Here is a 19,950-nt window from a genome sequence, read left to right as displayed (position 1 = left end):
TTCAGCAGTTCGAGACCCGGGTGCCGCAAGATGGAGTGAGCTCGCGTCTCTAGTTCCAGCTCCTGCCAACCTAGCAGTTTGAAAGCAAGAAATTGCAAGTAGATAAATAGGGACCACTTTGGTGGGAAGGTAACAGTGTTCCGTGCACCTTGGTGTTTAGTCATGCCGGCCACATGACTACGGAAACGTCTTCGGACAGTGCTGGCTCTTCGGCTTTGAAACAGAGATGAGCAACGCAACCCTAGAGTCGGATTCGACTGGCTTTCGAGCAAGGGAACCTTTACCTTTACCTTTAATATGGAAATATCATGTGACGTGTGGGTGGCATTCAAAGTTTTAAAAAATTTAGTCCTGCCACAGTTAAAACTTTTAACTGCAGACCCAACCTCTACCTCCCTCCCTCCCTCCATAATTCTGCAAAAAGAAAGGGAAGGGAGGGGGAAGTCCAGGCCCACACATCTAAGACTGACACATTTGGAAGCAGGGAATCCCCTAGTCTTTTATATTTACTGATTCCTTCTTATGCTCTCACTGGCTTTTAAAAAGTTTGCCTGAGTGGAAGGACACATCCTCTTTTGTCTTTGGAGAAGGAGGGCAAGAAAACAGAACGGGGAGGGAACGTCAACCTAAAGAGAGAGAGGTGGAAACGGGGGAGGGCAGCGGGCAGCCCTTAAATACCCGCAGGAACAATTCTACTTTAGAAAGGATTAGTGATTCGAAAGTGGATGAGAACAAAGAATTGCTGCAAAAGGAGTTTTGGTAAGTGCAGGGCAACAGTGTGCTGGAAGCGGTCTGAATGCAGATTCCTGTAAAACGAATGCAGAAACAAGAAAAAGCTCCAACACAAACTGGAAATGAAAGCTGGAGGGAATGCAGAAAGGAATAATAGGATGTGCTCAGAAACTGAGGCAAAATATGGGTGCAGAAAGTGCTGTTGTCTACGCTGACGGGCAACAACTCTCAGGCAGAGAAGGGTCTTTCTCACCATCTGCTACTTGAAATCAGATTTTATGAAGGGTACCAGCCAATGTTCCCTCTAAGCTGTGGAATCTTGTGAGCAAAACTTCTACTTTGTGAGCTACAGCCATCAAAGCTGTGAGCAAGCCATTTGGCTACTGCATACATTAGTTTGCTCTGGAGCCATCCTTCCTGAGCTGAGACAAAACTGTGTGAGCCAGAGGTTGAAAAACTGTGAGCTAGCTCACAGTAACTCAGCTTAGAGGGAACACTGGTACCAGCCATTGACCCTAGTTGTTCCTCTAGGGTCCATTGACTTTAATGGATTTAGAAGGGTGTACCTTTGTTTAGGATTGCACTGTACAAAGTGTAGGTTCAATTTCTGCATTCTGATTTCACTGGTTTTCTATGCAGGCCTCTGATGGCCACTTACCTATGCAGACAGATTGGGAAGGACAGATGGTTATCTGATGGTACATGTTTGTTCCCTTTAAGTGTGATTAGTGATCATGCCTCAGGTTGCTGTAGTTTTACTGGTCTTGTGCCCGTGTCTTTAGCAGCAGCGTGGCTTGTGGAAGTATAGCAGCTGAAGCTGGTTTTGGCATGGAGATAGAGATATGGAAACTGTTAGGCTACTGTAGGACCCAGAAGAGAAAACGTGGTATATTTTTATGCTTTACCCAAGGAGCTCAGGGCAGCACAGACGATGATTTCCCTCCCAATTTATTCTTAAAACTTCTGAGGTAAAACTTCTGAGGAGAGAGAGCACGACTTGAATCTATAAATCCCCCTGCTCTAATTCTATTCCAGCTATTATCTCACACTGGCTCTGAAGGTTTTTGCTTTCATTCCGTTTCCACGTGTGCAAAACAGAGCGCGCACGCGTGTGTGTGTTATAATCCCATCCTGTTTCCACTGGTGGATTAATGCAGCAATTAACACGTTTTTAAACTGAGTGTTGAATCCGGAAATTAAATATCCTAATGACACATGAGGGAGTTACGTTCATTTTACAAAATGGGGAACAAAAATATTTTTTCAGCTGATCCTATGGTTTTCAGTGCTTATCACAGGATTCTTGGCCCAAAAATCTGGCCGTAGAGCTCTACTCCTGAATAACCCTGCAGACAGGGTTTATAAAAGAAGAATATGAGAATATGCATATGGGGGGCAGGGAGAACAGCAGCAGCAGATGAAAGCAACTGCAGAGAGACAAATTGGTGCCGAATATTCGAGAGGACAGTTCCACCTGCGCTCTTCTTGGACCCCTTGCAAAGGGCTGCGGTCTGCTGATCTAATTACTGTCATTTTTATCTGTGAGAAAACAGTCCCCTCTCTGTCCTGGAGGCAAATTAGTTCCAGGAATTGGAACAGAACAAACACCAGCAGCATCTGATTCTCTGAGGGGAAAAGAGAGGGGGGGGGTTCATTGCGCGAAGGGGGTATCTTAGCCGGGCTTCATTATCCTCGAATCTGTTTCCAATTATATTTCGAGAAGGCTTGGCTTTGCCTTGTGACTAGCGCAGCTGTTATTAGCCGTGTTTTAACAACCATTAGAGAGATATTGCCCTATTCCTTTTGACAGCCATTAAGAACAAATTAGGATGAGCAGTTCTGAGTGAGGCTTCTTCCTGCAGCAACGGAAACAGTCGCTTCACATTGGCCGACACTGGCTGGGGAGAGTTTTTCCCTGCCATATCTGCTGGAGTGAATATTCTGGAGAGGAAGATCATATCTGAGACTACTGTTTATCTTGATATAGGCAGGGCTGCATGTACTCCACGGAACACTTGTACTAACTGCAGCATCCGGCTTTTAGCAAACTGAGAATATCTGCCAGATAGGACTGCGCTTCCATAATTTATTCTTCTGTTTTTCGTAATTTATGTTGCAAGTCATGCAGAATAGGGTTGCCAACTTCCAGGTGTTGGTTGGAGATCCCCTGGGATTCAATTGATCTCCAGGTGACAGAGATCAGTTCACCTAGAGAAAATGGCTGCTTTGGAAGGTGGACTCTATGGCATTATACCCCATTGAAGGCTTTCCTCTCCCTATCTCCCTCTCCCCAGGCTCCACCCCTCAAGTCTCCAGTCATTTCCCAACCCAGAGGTGGCAACCCTATAAAGAGAGGCAAATCTCTATACCTCAAGAGCATTATTCCAGAGAAGTAGCTATGTAAGTCTTTCGCAGCAAAAATGGATAGGAGTCTAATAAGATTTTATTCTAGTATAAACTTTTGTGGACTGGAGTTCATGGTTTTATTTTGGTCAGCCCAAGTCTCTAATCCACAAATGTTTACAGTGGAATACAGTCAGTCTTTAAAGTGCCATACAGGACTCCTTTTGGTTTTCTGAAGATGCTGAGCCTGAGTGCCCAGGGTAAACATAGTTAAAAATAAATTAAATAAATATACAGGCAACTGAAACCCCTGAAAATCTTCCTCTTCAGAGGACTGTATGGTTAATGTTTTAAAAGTCTGATGGTCCTTTTCTTGATGGTCTTCGAAACAACACTGAAGAGTGGGGTATTGTTTTATGGTGTCTGAAAGTTAGTGAAAAGGCAAAGATTTAGGATCCCCGTTCCCAACCCTTATTCCCTTGGAAGTGTAACTCCATTTGCAGAAAGGAAGGCTACATTTGAGACCTGGAACTTCTCATCTTAGGTCTCACCTAGATGATACGTGTGACATAAGTTGGGTTCGGGATCCCCTGATCTGACTTGCAGTCACACGTAACATCAGAGAAGTAATGTTCACAAGTGCTCTGGGCCTGATTTGGCTCGGGAGTGTGGCATGGGGGAAGCATGGGCTTCAGCCTTCCCCCTGTGCCATTTTCCTAAGCTGAAATGGCCAAGGGAGGGGCCTGTTTGCCCCTGTGCCTTGCTGCAATCAGTACACATAGAGCCCCACAGCTGGGAGAACAAGCCCCCTCTGTGGCTATTTCAGCTCAGGAAAATGGAAGGCTGAAGCTCCTCCTCCCCATATCCCAGTCCTGAGCTGAATCAGGCCCTGGCACGCTTGGGAACATTAGGTCTCCAGTGCTGTGTGAAACTGCAGGTTAGGTCGGGGGACCCCAAGTCAACTTGTGTGTCATACATATCATCTGGTTTGGCCCTTATTCAGGTTGCAACCAATGTTCCCTCTAAGCTGTGGAGTCTTGTGAGCAAAAATTCTCCTTTGTGAGCTACTGGAATTAAAGTTGTGAGCGAGAGATTTGGCTACTGCATTCAGGGTGTAGACTTTCCAATTTCCCGGGGAGGGGGGGGGCTGGGGCTGGGCCAGAGGCATTGCTTTGCTAGGAGCAAGAGTGGCTCCCGGGGGAGGCTGAGCACCTTCCTGAAAATTTTGGTGGGGGCTGACGCCCCGCCGCCCCCACGAAGATTACGCCTATGTATTAGTTTGCTCTGGAGCCATCCTTCCTGAGCTAAGGCAAAAATGTGTGAGCCGGAGGCGAAAAAACTGTGAGCTAGCTCACACTAACTCAGCTTAGAGGGAACAGTGGTTGCAACTAGATTATCTCTTTCTCGATAGGAAATTGCATTCCACATCCTGTCCTGTGGAGTGCCTCTTCTTAGAATTCTGGACTGGGAAGGGGCTTGGTAGGCCATCTAGTCCAGTCTCTACTCAGTGCTGGAAGCTCAAAGTCAGAGTATTTCCAAATGATGGCAGTCTAGCCTCTGCCTGAAAGCCTCCAGCCACTTTCACGATACACGTGTGACAAATGATTGACATGTCCTAGTTAGCTCAGCTAGCTGAGACCAATACTGTTCACACATTTAATTAGATGACACCCTCTCAAGCTCTGGGGGCAATATATGTGAATGTGAGTATATAAGATGAAAAAGGATCCACGGGGCTCCTTCTCAGTGAAAGTTTGTGAAACAGATTCATGACTTCACTTTGTCAGATGATCTACAGATGCCATCCTCCAGATGGGACCTGGGGATCCCCTGGAATTACAGCTCATCTCCAGACTACAGAGATAAGTCCCCCTGTAGAAAATTGATGCGTTGGAAGGTAGGCTCTGGCACTGTACCCCACTGAGATCCCTGGCCTCCCCAGGCTCCACTCCCAAATTTCCAGGAGTTTTCCAACTTGAACCTGGCAACCCTAGATGGTACACAAGCACAGGAAGCCGCAGGAACTGACTGTCCCTGCCAACCTGCAGGGCAAGTGTAGCGCCATATGTCCAGGTGCCTCCCCACAGTAGGTGTGCGAAGGTGCTGTGTGGTAAAGGTACTTGCCACTTCTTAACCCCAGGACACATGCATTTCCAGTCTGGTGCAGTGGTTAGAGTGTTGGACTAGGATCCGGGAGACCCAGGTTCCAATCCCCGCTTGTGCCATGGAAGCTCGTTGGGTGACCTTGTGTCAGTCACACTCTCTCAGCGTAACCTACCTCACATGGTTGTTGAGAGTTTTAAAATCGAGGTGAAGTGAATGATGTAAACTGTTTTGGGTCCCCCCACTGGGGAGAAAGTTGGGGTATAAATGAATCAAATAAATAAATAAAATGCACAGAGTTTCCTCCCCTCCCTAACCCCTGCCCTCCCGAGTGTTTACCCCAAATCTCCAGGAGTTTTCCAACCTGGAGCTGGCAGCCCTAATATGGGCTCTAGTTCCTCAAGGGGGCTACTTCAGGTAGGGTTGCCAGCTCCGGGTTGGGAAATACCTGGAGATTTTTTTTGTGTGTGGGGAGCTTGAGAACAGTGGGGTTTGGGGCGGGGAGGGACTTCAGTGGGGTATAACACCACAGAGTCCACCTTCCAAAGCAGCCATTTTCTCCAGGGGAACTGATTTCTGTCACATGATGGAGATCAGTTGTCATCCCAGGAGATCTCCAGCCACCACCTGGAGGTTGGCAGCCCTAAATTCAGGCCAAGTCTGCAGGACAGAAGCTTTTGCAAATCGGAAGCTCTTTACAATGCTCTAGAGGCACATTAACTCTCTGGGTCAGCATGAAACAAGCCTGGGGCCTTGTTTCTCCCTCCAGCCTGTGTGATGGTGTCTCCATGCATTTCCCCCTTTCTAATAATGGCTTTTCTTTCTTTAAAAAATTAATCCGTTAATTTCAAGTCCCTAAGGTCAGGTAATTACCCACTTTGCTGTAGGAATGTTGTGGCCTGCCTTGCCCGAGACAGACGCCGTCTTTCACTGCATCCCTGAATAGGCCATGGGAACTTGAAGAGGGTTTGTGAGAAAGACAGACTCAGATCCAAAAGCAGGGAAGGAACAGGAAACCCTTTCAACCTTCTGGTTAGAGAATGAATAACTGGGCAGAAGGGGCAGGGCTGGCCCCAGCATATTTTGCACCCTAGGCGAGGATCCCTTCTGGCGTCCCCCGTACGCCCCCCGTTCAGAGCCAGCGGGGGGCGCTTTTGGCACGGGGGTGGCTGCAGTTTGGTGCCCCTAATGGCTGGGGCGCTCTAGGCGAATGCCTAGTTCACCTAGTTCGCGAGCCGGCCCTGAGAAGGGGGAAATATGGATGGCGATGTATCATTCCCTGGTAGGGTTGCCAACCTCCAGGTGGTGGCTGGAGATCTCCTGGGATTACTACTGATCTCCGGGCAACAGAGAAAATGGCCGCTTGGGAAGGTGGGCTCTGTGGCATTATGCTCCACTTAAGTCCCCCCCTCCCTAAACCCCGCCCTCCTCAGGCTCCACCCCCAAACATCCAGGTATTTCCCAACCTGGAGCTGGCAACCCTGTTTCCTGGCTACGGTTCCCAGGTCCCCCCTGGCCACTGGCAGGGGATGAGGGAAGGTCGGGTTGCCAGATCCAGGTTGGGAAACTCCTGGAGATTTGGGGAAGGAGCCTGGGAGGACAGGGACCTCAGTGGGGTACAATGCCACAGAGTCCACCCTCCAAAGCATCCATCTTCTCCAGGGGAACTGATCTCTGTAGTCTGGCGGTGAGGTGTAATTCCAGGGGATCCCCAGCTCCCACCTGGAGGCTGGCATCCCTATATCCCTGCCCTGCCCCCTTCTCTGTTTGAAACTGCCTAATTACAGACGGGACAATTTTCGAGGTGTTATAAAATGAAAGTGTGGAAGAAATGTCAGAAGGCCCGGTCTTAAGAAACTGGGGTCCTCACAGTAATTCAGAGCCTTAGACCAGAAGGTGGAAATCTCACTGGAAACTGCACCCCCATGCTGATCACCCCCATTTCCCCTTGATGTGTAGGATTAGTTATATTTTGTCCTCATGTCATAAGGTTGCCAGCTTCAGGTATGGACATTTCTGGAGATTTGGGGGGGGAGGGTGGATTCTGGGGAGGGCAAGGTGTGAGGGAGGGGACAGGGAGGGTCTTCAGTGGGCCATAATGCCATTGAGTCCACCCTCCAAATCAGCCGTATTCTCCTGGGAAACTGATCTCTGTTGCTTGGAGAGCACTTATAATCCCAGGAGATCTCCACCCATCACCTGTGGGCTCCAGCCACAAATGGACCACAGTGACTCAACCAAGGTTGCAGCCCCCCAAAGTTCACTGTGAAAAAAATCGATTCAACTCCAATTACAGTCCACAAAGCTGAGCCAGTTTGGTGTCGTGGTTAAGTGTGCGGACTCTGATCTGGAAGAACTGGGTTTGATTCCCCACTCCTCCACTTGCACCTGCTGGATGACCTTGGGCAAGCCATAGTTCTGATAAGAGCTGTTCTTGAAAAAGAACAGTTCTCGAAAGAGCTCTCTCAGCCCCACCTACCTCACAGGGTGTCTGTTGTGGGGAGGGGAAGGGAAAGGAGTTTGTAAGCCGCTCTGAGACTGCTTGGGTAGTGAAGGACGGGGTATAAATCCAATCTCCTCTTCTCTTCTTCTTCTTCTTTTTTATTTCTTTATTTTACGTCATGCAGTGCTGCTGCTGCTCCCAACAATTGTCATGCGACTACAGATTTCCCAGGTAAACAATCTGTTTCCCTCAATGCTTCATCAGGTCGCTTTATACTTGGAGCCCATGCTCTACGTCTCCTACTCAGATTAGTCGCATGACAATTGTTGGGATTGTAAACCAGCCTGAGATGCAAAAGAAAAGGTGGGGTATGAATATCTTAATTTAAAAGAAAAAAAACACCTCAGGGATGCTATTTTAGGAAGCAGCCCCACGTCAAGTGTAATGGGCAGTTCAGCCTACAGTACATATCTGATTGGCATTGGGACATGTCCCTAATACTGCGGCTGCTACAGAGCTTGTTTATCTTGCCGTCTGATGTGAGCAGCACTCCAGAATCAGATAGTTTGGGTCGCTGAGGACAGCTCTGGCCATGGTGATCGTTTAAAATTCTGCTTTTTAAAAGAAATAAACAATGAGCTTTATTCCTGACTCTGTTGATGTGTTTCCATTGGCTGATTTCGAGCAGCCTCATTCTTTTGGAATTTTTGTTCCGAATTGTGTTTCAGTTGCCTCTATATCAAGTCAGGCTATAGATAAGAGGGGGGAAAGTAAATGAAGGCTGGTTGACCTGCTTGGCACAAGGAGGAAGCGGAGAGAGGAGCTGCCATGGGCACCAGAAGAGAAGCACCTGTCACTGCCAGGGCAGTCATGCCCACCTGCCCTGAAAGCTCAGAATATAAGCAGTGTGAGCTGGAATGGGCAGAAGAGCTTGAGAACCAGGTTGCTGAGGGCTTCATACATGGTCAGGGTCAGAAAAGTCACTTAGTGGAGGGGAAATATAAGCTTTAGCCTCTCCCCACCCGATGTTTTTGCGTTTGCAGTTTGCCCAGTGGAGCTGCTCTTGGACTTGGTTGCCAGCTCCAGGTCTGGAAATACCTGGAAATTTGAGGGTAGAGCATGGGAGAGTGGGGTTTAGGGAGGGCAGGGACCTTGGTAAGGTACGATGCCATAGAATATTTACTTATTTATTTATTCATTAGATTTGTACCCCGCCCTCCCCAACGGGCTCAGGGTGGCTACAACAGAGGCAATTGCCATAACAACAGTTAAAACAACATAAAAACAATCAGTAAACAGTATAAAACAATCATTAAGTAAAGTGCGGTGCTCTTGATGTTAAATTTTTCTTAATTCAAGATGAGTTCCATTCATCAACCTAACCTGACAACATACATTCTTCGGTTAACTAGGCGTCTGCCCAAGGCCGGCTCACCTCCACATAGAATCCACATAGAATTTTCTTCAGGAGCAGTGGAATAAATGTTTACAATAAATAAATAAGCAAGCTATGTAGTCTGGAGATCAGCTGTCATTTCAGAAGCTCGCCAGCCTCCACCTGGAGGTTGGCAACTCTACCTTGGCTCCATTGCTAAAATCATGTTACATGACATGGTGGCTACATGTAGGTTTTGCAACAGAGTCAAATCTCCTCTCTATTTGCTTTGGTCACAAGCAGAAAAGAGCCGGTATGTGTGCTGGAGGCGGAAAATTCACATTGCCCAACTGATGCCCAACTGAACACCAAAATCCTGGTGTTGTTTCCCAGCAGACATGAGGACTTCATAATGTGTAGATGGCAGGGACCTTGGTAAGGTACGATGCCATCGAATCCACATAGAATTTTCTCCAGGAGCAGTGGAATAAATGTTTACAATAAATAAATAAGCAAGCTATGTAGTCTGGAGTTCAGCTGTCATTTCAGAAGCTCGCCAGCCTCCACCTGGAGGTTGGCAACTCTTCCTTGGCTCCATTGCTAAAATCATGTCACATAACATGGTGGCTACATGTAGGTTTTGCAACAGAGCCAAATCTCCTCTCTATTTGCTTTGGTCACAAGCAGAAAAGAGCCGGTATGTGTGTTGGAGGCGGAAAACTCACATTGCCCAGCTGATGCCCAACTGAACACCAAAGTCCTGGTGTTGTTCCCCAGCAGACACGAGGACTTCATAATGTGTAGAGGAAGCTGCAGTAGTGAAGTCCCTGGATGGCCATTCTGTAGGTAGTCTTGGCCAAGGAGGGGCTGTGGCTCAGTAGAAGAGCATCTTCCTTGCATGTAGAAGGTCACAGGTTCAATCCCTGGCAGCTCCAGTGAAAAGTATCAGATAGAAACACATCAAGTGATGCGAAAGACCTCTACCTTGGACTCTGGAGAGCTGCAACCAATCAGAGTAGAAAATACCAACTCAGTCTAATCAGGTATTCAAGCTGTTTTTTCTCAGCCTTTCAGCTCCACGCTGATGTACCATACACCATTGTTATAATGATTATGAGAAAATAATGTCCATAAAGTGTTACATTATACCATAAAGGGTTTGGGGGGAGACATTTAAGCACTGAAAACAGTTCTCTATGTTTCAGACTCAGTCTAATCAGGTATTCAAGCTGTTTTTCCTCAGCCTTTCAGCTCCACGCTGATGTACCATAAAAAGGTAAAGGTTCCCTTCCTCGAAAGCCAGTCGAGTCCGATTCTAGGTTTGCCATGCTCATCTCTTCTCACGTGGCACACTCGGGTCTCAAACTGCTGAACTACCAACCTTCCACAGCCTGCAGTTCAGCATCTTAACCACTTGAGCCACCACAGCTCCTTGTTATAATGATTATAAGAAAATAATGTCCATAAAGTGTTACATTATTCTTATTCCTTGTTCAGGGGGAGACATTTAAGCACTGAAAACATTTCTCTGTTCAGGGACTGTTTTCTGTTTCACTGGTTTTTGTTGTTTTGAGGTCGTAGTTTCTTTTTTTCCTCCATTTTGTCTCTGCAGACCTTCTCCTGAGGAAGCTTGGCAGTGGCGTAACTCTCTGGAAAAACTCCTTCAAAACCCTTGTAAGTCTGCTATGAAACTCTCCTGCTTAGCATTCATCCCAGTAATGTTAGAAGAGTTGCAGGCTAAACCACTAACACAACCTAACACACAAGTGCCAGCACATTCTGTAGTCACCTGATCACCATTTGGTCTGAAACGGGCAACACACGCATTTTCAGCCTGGAGACACGTACATCAGAATCCAGCTTTCTGGTTTGTATTCTGGTTTGCAGGTACTGAAGCTGCAATTATGCATGTTGTCATTTCAGGCTGAATGGTGATTGCATGCATCCCAGAGCATTGCATGTAGCATGTTCTCTCCATATGCATGGTAAACATAATGACTGAAAAGGGCTGATACTGCAAACTAAAAGTGGTTTAACAGTCATTGGGTTTTGGACAGTGTGTGTGTGTGTGTGTGTGAGTGATGAACACACACATGAAGTTGCCTTATACGGAATCAGACCCTTGGTCCATCAAAGTCAATATTGTCTACTCAGACTGGCAGCAGCTCTCCAGGGTTTCAGGCAGAGATCTTTCACACCACCTTTTAACTGAAGATGCCGGGGATTGAAACTGGGACCTTTTGCATGCCAAGCAGATGCTCTGCCACTGAGCCACTGCACTTCCAGTTTGAGAGCCAGTTTGGTGTAGTGGTTAGGAGCATCTGGGAGAACTAGGTTGGATTCCCCACTTCCCCACACGCAGCTGCTGGTGTGACCTTGGGTGAGTCTTAAGTTCTTTCAGAGCTGTTCTCTCAAGAGCAGTTCTCAAAAGAGCTCTCTCAGCCCCACCTACCTCACAGGGTGTCTGTTGTGGGGACGGGAAGGGAAAGGAGATTGTAAATCACTCTGAGACTCCTTTGGGTAGTGAAGGGTGTGGTATAAATCCAGTCTCTCTTCTCTTCTTTTTCTCTTCTCCCATGTCATGCTGAAATAGCACAGTGGAGGGGGGGGTAGTGTGAGCCTCTGCTTCCATCACATGGCATCAGCTGGACCCTAAGTGGTGTGAATGCCCAGTCACCTGAAGTCATGTGATTCTGCTTTTTAAGCAGGAGAACTCTAACAAACCAGACATCCCACATAATCGGGTTCTCATGAGGAGGGCCGGTTGATAGCAGAAACTGTGTGGAGGGGAATGTCTTGCATCATTGTTCCACTATTCCATTTTTAAGTTTCCCTGGTTGAATGTTTGTATTGGGTCATTCTTCTTAGGGAACCCTGTGAAACGTAGTTCTGTTGGGGGGGAGTTGGATTAGGAATTACTAATTTATGAGCACATGAAGCTGCCTTATACAGAGTTGAGCCTTTGGTCTGTCTGAGTTCCCATTGCCTATTCTGACTGACAGTGGCTCTCCAGGAATGGCCTTTTGACATCACTTGCTAGCTGCTCGGTTTTTTTTAGAAATGTGTGAATTGAACCTGTTACTTTCTACATATAAAGCAGATGCTCTAACACTGACCTGCAGTCCTTCCTCAGTCAGGGAGAACTTGCTAAGGACACGAAGTGGCACCTCAGGGCGTCCATACTTTGCATCAGCTGCCACAAAGCGCCTCCTCAAACAACAAAGGCTGCTCTAAAGGAAGCCATTATACTCAGGACCAAAGCCAGACATGGTATCTGCCACAAGTCAGTTTGGATTTCCCCAGCTTGTCTTATGGACGGTTGTGACATTAGGAATGTGTGTTCCCGAGTGCACTGGGGCCCGATTCAGCCTGGCATGGGGGAAGAGGGACTTCAGGCTCCCCTTGTGCTGTTTTCTGGAGCCAAAATGGCTGTGAGGGGCTGTGCTACAGTGGGGCAAATAGGCTCCTATTGTGTAGTGGGTTGCCGCATGGATGAACGATAGAGACTGGCGTAGTGCATAGCACGCTTTATTAGTACACAACAAGAAGAAGCAACAACGGCCGGCAGGCCAACTATATACACACCCTGGGGACACACTCCTGGGTCCCATTGGTGGGTTTGAATCTCCCACCACGGTCCCATTGGTTCCCCAGTGGAGGGTTCAAGCTCAGGAGTGTGCGCTGGCCTCTAGTGGCGGTCAACGGACACAACAGCTCCCCTGTGGTCTTGTTGTCTCAGGAAAACAGCACAGGTGGGAAGCCTGAAGCCTCTCTTCCTCGTGCCATGGCCTTGAGCTGAATCAGGCCCCAGTGCACTTGGAAACTGTAGTTCCCCAGTGTCACACCACTCTCTAAAACAGGTTGGGGATTTGTGGCAGGTGTCACGTCTAGTTTGGCCTTTAAAGCGATGGTTATAATATCAACATTGGCCAACAGAGCAAGCCAATCCAACCTTTCTGAGATGATCGTTTCAGAGGATGGACGTGTTGGTCTGCAGTTGACTCAGGAGCTCTCCGTTTCTACTCGTGTCTGACGAAAGGAGCTTTGACTCTCAAAAGCTCATAGTCTGAAAATCTTGTTCATCTCGAAGGTGCTCCTGGACTGGAACCGAGCCTTTTGAGAGAAGGTTTCCTATAGTACTTTAACACACATTCCAGATCCAAAATATCTCTTGGGGTCTTTTCTCTCCTTCACAGAAAAAGAATAAACCAACAAGTGAACAAATCTTTCTAAGGGTCATTCTCACACAATTTAGTTACAGAGCAAGAATTAAGCAGTTGAGTTTGAACCTTCCAGCATGTTAGAATGAGCCAAGCTGCTTCAAGTCCCCCTTGGGGAGAACAGTGGGGTACAAATGAATGAATTAATTAAATAAACAGAAAGCTGAGGAGATTTATTTTTGCTTAAGGTCAAACAGCACATCCCAAAGTTACACAAGTTTGCCATGGGGACTAGCAGCCCTAATGCAGCTGTGAGTTCCCACTGGAGAAGCACCAGATGGGCCCAGGGGTTTTTTTGTAGAAAAAGCCCAGCAGGAACTCATTAGCATAATAGGCTATATCCAATAGCAGGAACTCATTAGCATATTAGGCCACACCCCGACAGCACAGCTCATTAGCACATTAGGCCACACCCCATGTTACCAGAAGTGTGGTCATCCAGCCACACCCACCTTTTACTTCTTATTCTGTTTACCTTGTTTGTTGACAAAACTCAGGGCTTTTTTTTGGAGCAGGAACTCCTTTGCATGTTAGGCCACACGCCCCTAATTGTAGCCAATCCTAATGAGTTTCTGTTGTTGGGTGTGGCCTGCTGGGCGTGGCCAACTTGGGAGCCAGCTGGAACTCCGTTCCTGTGCGTTCCTGTCCAAAAATAGCCCTGGATGGGCCCAATTCTGACTAGAAACATGGCATTGAGGGAGGAGGATCCCCTGCTTTCTGGCTGTGCCACTAGCAGCCCTAATGCAGCTGTGAGTTCCCCCTGGACAATTTTTTTCCTGAACCAAAATGGCACTGGGGGTGTTTATTGCCCCACTGGAGGGGCTGCATGTGCACTGAATGCTTGCATGTTGTTATAGAGGCACAAGAAGTGCAAGCTGCGGTATCATTCTAGTAGGAAAACAGTAGTGCCATTCCTTCTTATTAAGATCAACTGGGAGTCACATGTGTATGAGTTTCACAGAATTCTTATGAATAAAGGGCATTCTTCTTCATGTGCGATGCGACAGTCATGATGGCGTTTCAGGATTCTCTTTGTAGACCAAATTAATTTGTGTCCAGTGCAAAATATTTCAGGTTGCACCAAGCCCATACCAGGACAAAGAAGAAGTGGCCAACCTCTCTTTGAAATTGTAAAGCCAGAAATTACTGTTGTTGTGTAAAACGCAGAAAGCCAGTCCAGTATTTTATGACCTTTTATTGGCTCTTAGGAAATAGATTATATTGTTGCCATTGTTTGGATTCTTTCTTCTGTATGGCTCTGAGCTACGCTGCATTGTGTGTGCTGGAGGACAAAGCATCCTCTAATCTGATGGGACCGTGGACAACCAGTGATTTAAAGCGGCGAACTTTCATTTTCTCTGCAGATGGACTTGCCAGCTTCCGGAACTTTCTCCTGTCTGAGTTCAGCGAGGAGAACATTGAGTTCTGGATCGCTTGTGAAGATTATAAGAAAATCAAATTACCTGCCAAAATGGCTGAGAAAGCCAAGAAAATCTATGAGGAGTTTATCCAAAGTGAGGCTCCTAAAGAGGTCAGTGGGTAGCGATGAAAGGGAAAGCACACATTGGCTGTTGAAGGCAACACACAAGCCAGTTTCATGGACTATTACATCCCCTAGCTCTGCAGAGCTCCAGCATACCCACTGTGTGCCAAAGAGGCAAGGGCTCCTTCACGCAAGGGAAAATCCTTATACACAAATAGGGTTGCCAATCTCCAGATGGAGCCAATAGTAGGTGCCCTCAGAGTGCGCACCGAGGCAGGGCTTACTCTCTGTTTTTATAGGAATTCGAGGGGTGGTCTCCCGCGCCAGGACTTGATGGGTTTAATGACTGGTGATGGCCTTAGTAGGGTACTTTGAATGGATTCCCAGGCTTAGACAAAAGGGGGACATGGGTCTCTGATAGGTGTCAGCAGGGCTCTTTTTGTAGAAAAAGCCCAGCAGGAGCTCATTAGCATAATAGGCCACACCCAACATCAGACACTCATTAGCATATTAGGCCACACCCCGACAGCACAGCTCATTAGCACATTAGGCCGCACCCCCATGTTACCAGAAGTGTGGTCATCCCGCCACACCCACCTTTTGCTTGTTATTTTATTTACCTTGTTTGTTGTCAAAACCCAGGGCTTTTTTGTAGCAGGAACTCCTTTGCATGTTAGGCCACACACCCCTAATGTAGCCAATCCTAATGAGTTTCTGCTGTTGGGTGTGGCCTGTTATGCTAATGAGTTCCTGCTGGGCGTGGCCAACTCGGGAGCCAGCCGGAACTCCGCTCCTGTGCGTTCCTGCCCAAAAATAGCCCTGGGTGTCAGGAAGAATCAGTAATTAATTTAGTGTTCAATCAATTTGTCTCGGTATCCTGAGGGAGGAGGCAGGAAGGGCAGGTGTTGAGACAAAACATTTCCACATAGACATCGGTATTACACAAAGGGGATTATGTGAGGGTATGGAGACAGAGAAGGTTCACCAGACATCTACTGACTGGCTTTGGAAATGCAGATACTTTACCTGAAGGAACTCGCTGTCAGTCCATGTGCATACCTTTGCTGGGTGGAGGGGGGGATTGGACATTGCCCTTGAAGGTGCCTTGTGCAACCTTAGACTGAAACCCTTTGCTGAGCTTTGGCCAGCTCTTTAGCACAGGCCAAGACTGTTCTCTTTGGCTTGGTTCTATGAGTCTCTGATTCAGGTCAGAAGTGGGTACCCCGCTGTTGAGGCTACCCCATGAGTAAGGCAGCGGCACCTCTGAGCTACAGTCATTGCTACCAGTTAAAAATTTGTTCTACTATAAGAGACACATGGGCATCCTCTCATGAGGGACTATGGCAAATGTGAGTCTCACAGGTGTAATTTTTGCTTCCCTCTTAACCAGGTGAACATTGACCATTTCACCAAATCCGTGACTATGAAGAACTTGGTGGAGCCCTCTGTGGGCACCTTTGACCTGGCCCAGAAGAGAATCTTCATGCTGATGGAGAAGGATTCCCTGCCCAGATACGTGCGCTCAAATATATATCAAGAGTTAATCAAGTAGCAATGCTGCAGAGCTGTGCGAGACACTGGCACTCCCACCTCTACGCAGGGTCCTTTGCTTACTCCAAATAACCAGTTTTGTTTCCGTTTTTTATCTTGGTAGTTGCTCTTGCTTTATGTATATATATATATATTGCAGCTGATAAAAGTTGAAAGAGCTGTGTTGTTAAAAGTCCCACCTTCACTGTTTCGGTCCATTTCCCACTCTAGATAATTCCCTTTTAATGTTTCCTCTCTGTTCCTGCTCCCCCACGTTCATTAGCACAGGCCTGTACAACTTAGGGATGCCAGCCTCCAGGTGGGACCTGGGGATCCCCCAGAATTACAGCTCCTCTCCAGGCAACAGAGAAGAAGAAGAGAAAAGATTGGATTTATACCCTGCCCTTCACTACCCAATGGTATCTCAGAGCGGCTTACAAACTCCTTTCCCTTCCCCTCCCCACAACAGACACCTTGTAGGTGGGGCTGAGAGAGCTCTTGACAGGAACTGCTCTTTTTCAAGGACAGCTCTTGTCAGAACTATGGCTTGCCCAAGGCCATCCAGCCAGGTGCAAGTGGAGGAGTGAGGAACCAAACCCGGTTCTCCCCGATTAGAGTCCACGCACTTAACCACTACACCAAACTGGCTCAGTTCCCCTGGAGATAATGGATACCTTGGAGGGTGGACTCTATGGCATTGTACCTCACTGAGGTCTCCGTTCTCCTCAGGCTCCATCCCCAAATCTCCAGCAGTTTTCAGACCTGGCAACTCTACCCCCAGCAGTGGCTGGGGGGGACCTGGCAACCCTAATTTATAACTAGTAGTTCCAAATACAGCCTACCAGTCATATGTTGTAAGCTGCTGGGACATTAGAGTGGACCAGGCCAGGAAGCTCCACGGGGGCTGCTCAACTCAGACATGGCCAACAGCACTGGCAAATGTTTGTGATGCTGTTGCTGCCGGTCATCTCCGAGCCCAGGCAACCCTGCAGGGCTTTCAGTACCGCTGGCGTTCAGCTCGCTCCTGGCCATCTGCAGGCCAGCGGCCCACCAAGAGGTTTCGTAGAAAGTTTGAGAGCCACTTTACCGACCCCCCCCCCCCGGTGTGCACTCAAGAAATGCCTTGTTTTGATCTTTCCAAGCAGGGAGTAGGTTTGCCAACTCTGGCTTGAGAAATTCTTGAAGATTGGTGGCGCCTGTAGGGACAGAGTCTGGGGAAGGGAGGGAGCTCAATATGGTTGTGATGCCGCCGGGTCTGCCCCCTGAAGCCGCCATTTCCTCTGGGGGCTGGAGATCAGTTCTAATTCCATGAGAACTTAGTGTTGCCAACTCCAGGTTTGGGAATACTTGGAGATTTGAGGGTGGAACCTGGGAGAGTGGTGTTTAGGGTGGCGAGGGACACTGGTAGTGTATAATGCCATGCAGTCCACTTTCCAAAGCAGGCATTTTTTCCAGGAGAAGTCAAATAAATGTTTTAAATAAGTGATTTATGCAGCGTGGAGATCGATTGTAATTCCAGGAGATCTCCAGTCTCCACCTGGAGGCTGGCAGCCCTCACAGGAAGCAGAACCAAAGGGTTTGTTGAGCTCCCCTTGATGTGTTCAGCCAGCAGTGCAACCCTATACAGAATTATGTCCTTCTAAGCTCATTGATTTGAATGGACATAGAAGGGTGCAACTCTGCTTTGGACTGTGCTGTTAGTGGGGCCACCAGTTGTGCAGGCCTGTCGTGCTGTCAAGAGGGTGAAAGAGAGTTTCATCTATTCAGGCAGTGGCTGACGTTTCTCCAGCATGTAGTGGTGGAGTTAAGGGAAGGGGGATGTGCAAGTGATACCCTTCTCTGAATAAGAGTTACTAAAATGCTCCCATTTGGTGACAGAGAACGGGAGAAGAATAAGTCAAACATCTGTGCCCCAACGGTGTGACTTGTTTAGCAACCCAGCCACATTATCTGCTTTTGTTTCCTGCATTAGATGTATCGAGGTGATAATTTCCCTGAAGGCCCTGCATAGCCTCCAGTGTCTACGCACAGCCTCATGTAATGCACCCCGTGTTCTGTTTCTCAGTTGTGATCAGAATCCTTGCGGTGTGACGTCTTGACGTATTTCCCTCTCTCTATAGCAGTCTTGCCAAACTGACATTTTCTGCCCAAATCTTCCATCCCGTGATACAAATGTTATTGGAATACAATTAACGCCATCGTCTAGGAATTCTCCCCCTGTGTGAACTGCACTGAAATGGATGGGGAATATACATGCGAACTGATGGAGATAATGGATCTAAATTCCAGAAGAGATTTCAGTGCAAATGGAACAATCGTCACATAGCATTTCTCTCCCCAGCTTTCTCTGTGCATGTAGCGGGATATTCTGAATAGCACTGATCAGTTACTCAACAAGGGAAACCATCACTAACAACACAATCCTAAACACAGTAATGCCGTTCAAAGGCCACTGACTTCAGTGAATTTAGAATGGTGTAATTCTGTTTAGGATTGCACTGCAAATACAATCCCCGGTTTCTTGTCCCAAGCAGTCAAATTGTACAGTCATGCCATATGCACATACTTCTGTCTGGTGGATTCTGCTGACAGGGAATTGTACATGTAGCACCTCTTTGGGTGCACTTGATGCATATCGCGATAAGTCCATTATCTTGCAATGTTTTGGATTTTCCATAACATTCCGCACATCTTTCGTCTATTGAGTTACTTCAGATGCAAAGAAGATTGAGCTATGGAGTGTACTTCTAAGCTTTCATTTTTAAAAAATGAACGTTTTCAATGTAAAATTATTTCTTTTCTGCTTTCCAAATCTGTAATAGCTGGGCAATTGATAAGATGACAAAATGAGCCCAAAACTGAAACGCATTAAAACTGCAAACACTGGTTGCCAAAACCCTTTCAAATTCAGGATGAAAAGAAAATACAAACTCTGGCTGGTTTATTTTTCTTACACATTTGGTTTATTTGAATCAAGTTTAATCTATGCTTAAAGATATTTACTTAGTGGCCCCATTGGCTACACCCTGTGGAGTCTGAAGGGACTAGAACCAAGTTCTATTTTGAGTTACGAAAAGAGCCATTTCCCACCAAGAGGACTTGGAGCTCTCACAGGTTCAGGCCAGTTTGAGCTATAGGGCTTAATATGGCTTATCTCCACTGAGCCTTTGGTTTCAGTGCCACTGAGCGTTTGGTTTCAGTGCCACTTTCAAGTTGACAGGTGCCCCATGCCACACAACTTTTAACGATGTTTTTATTTGATAATTCTCACAGTCAGGTTGGTCCCCCCTCCTTTAAGCACAGGTAGTACCATGTTCTCCTTCACTAAATTGGGTCCCATGCAAGAGGATGTCCCGAGAGATCATGCCCAAACCCTTCTGTATAGGGCTGTGAATGTTGGCACCTTCTTTTCCTCAGAGTCTCCAGGAGAAGTGAAATCTTAGGGTGAAGGCTTGAGATCAAGGGAGAGGCTTGGATTTCCCCCATTCGCTTGAGAACTTTGGCTGTTCACCCTGCTCCATGGTCCATGACACTCCACTTCAGAATCAACATGCCCATCAGGTTCAACCAAATACATCTTTCCAATAACTATTCAATCCCTTTTTTACAGGCAAGGTGAACTAAATGTGAACGATACCATGTTGTTGCATCAGAGGTCATTTCGGGGGGGGGATCGCGGGGGATCGCAGTTCCCCCGGGTGAGGTACGGGGGGCGGGGCAC

The 19,950-nt window shown here is 47.3% G+C and overlaps 1 protein-coding gene across 1 annotated transcript in view; it reads left to right on the top strand.

The window, feature by feature from the left end:
• Positions 1–16,589, top strand: part of LOC107121039 (regulator of G-protein signaling 5-like) — a 44,688-nt gene extending 28,099 nt beyond the window's left edge. The window contains exons 3-5 of the mRNA XM_015423865.1: positions 10,609–10,670; positions 14,581–14,747; positions 16,090–16,589. Of these exons, the coding sequence (XP_015279351.1) occupies positions 10,609–10,670; positions 14,581–14,747; positions 16,090–16,251 (391 nt within the window). The 3' untranslated portion in view covers positions 16,252–16,589. The remainder of the gene's footprint in view (positions 1–10,608; positions 10,671–14,580; positions 14,748–16,089) is intronic.
• The last annotated feature ends 3,361 nt before the right edge of the window (positions 16,590–19,950 follow it).

The sequence above is a fragment of the Gekko japonicus genome, unplaced genomic scaffold, assembly GCF_001447785.1.
Source record: "Gekko japonicus isolate JY-2015 unplaced genomic scaffold, Gekko_japonicus_V1.1 scaffold281, whole genome shotgun sequence".
NCBI classification, from domain to species: Eukaryota; Metazoa; Chordata; class Lepidosauria; order Squamata; family Gekkonidae; genus Gekko; species Gekko japonicus.
Note: the sequence above shows the minus strand (reverse complement) of the source record. Positions and strands in the feature narration are given on the sequence as shown.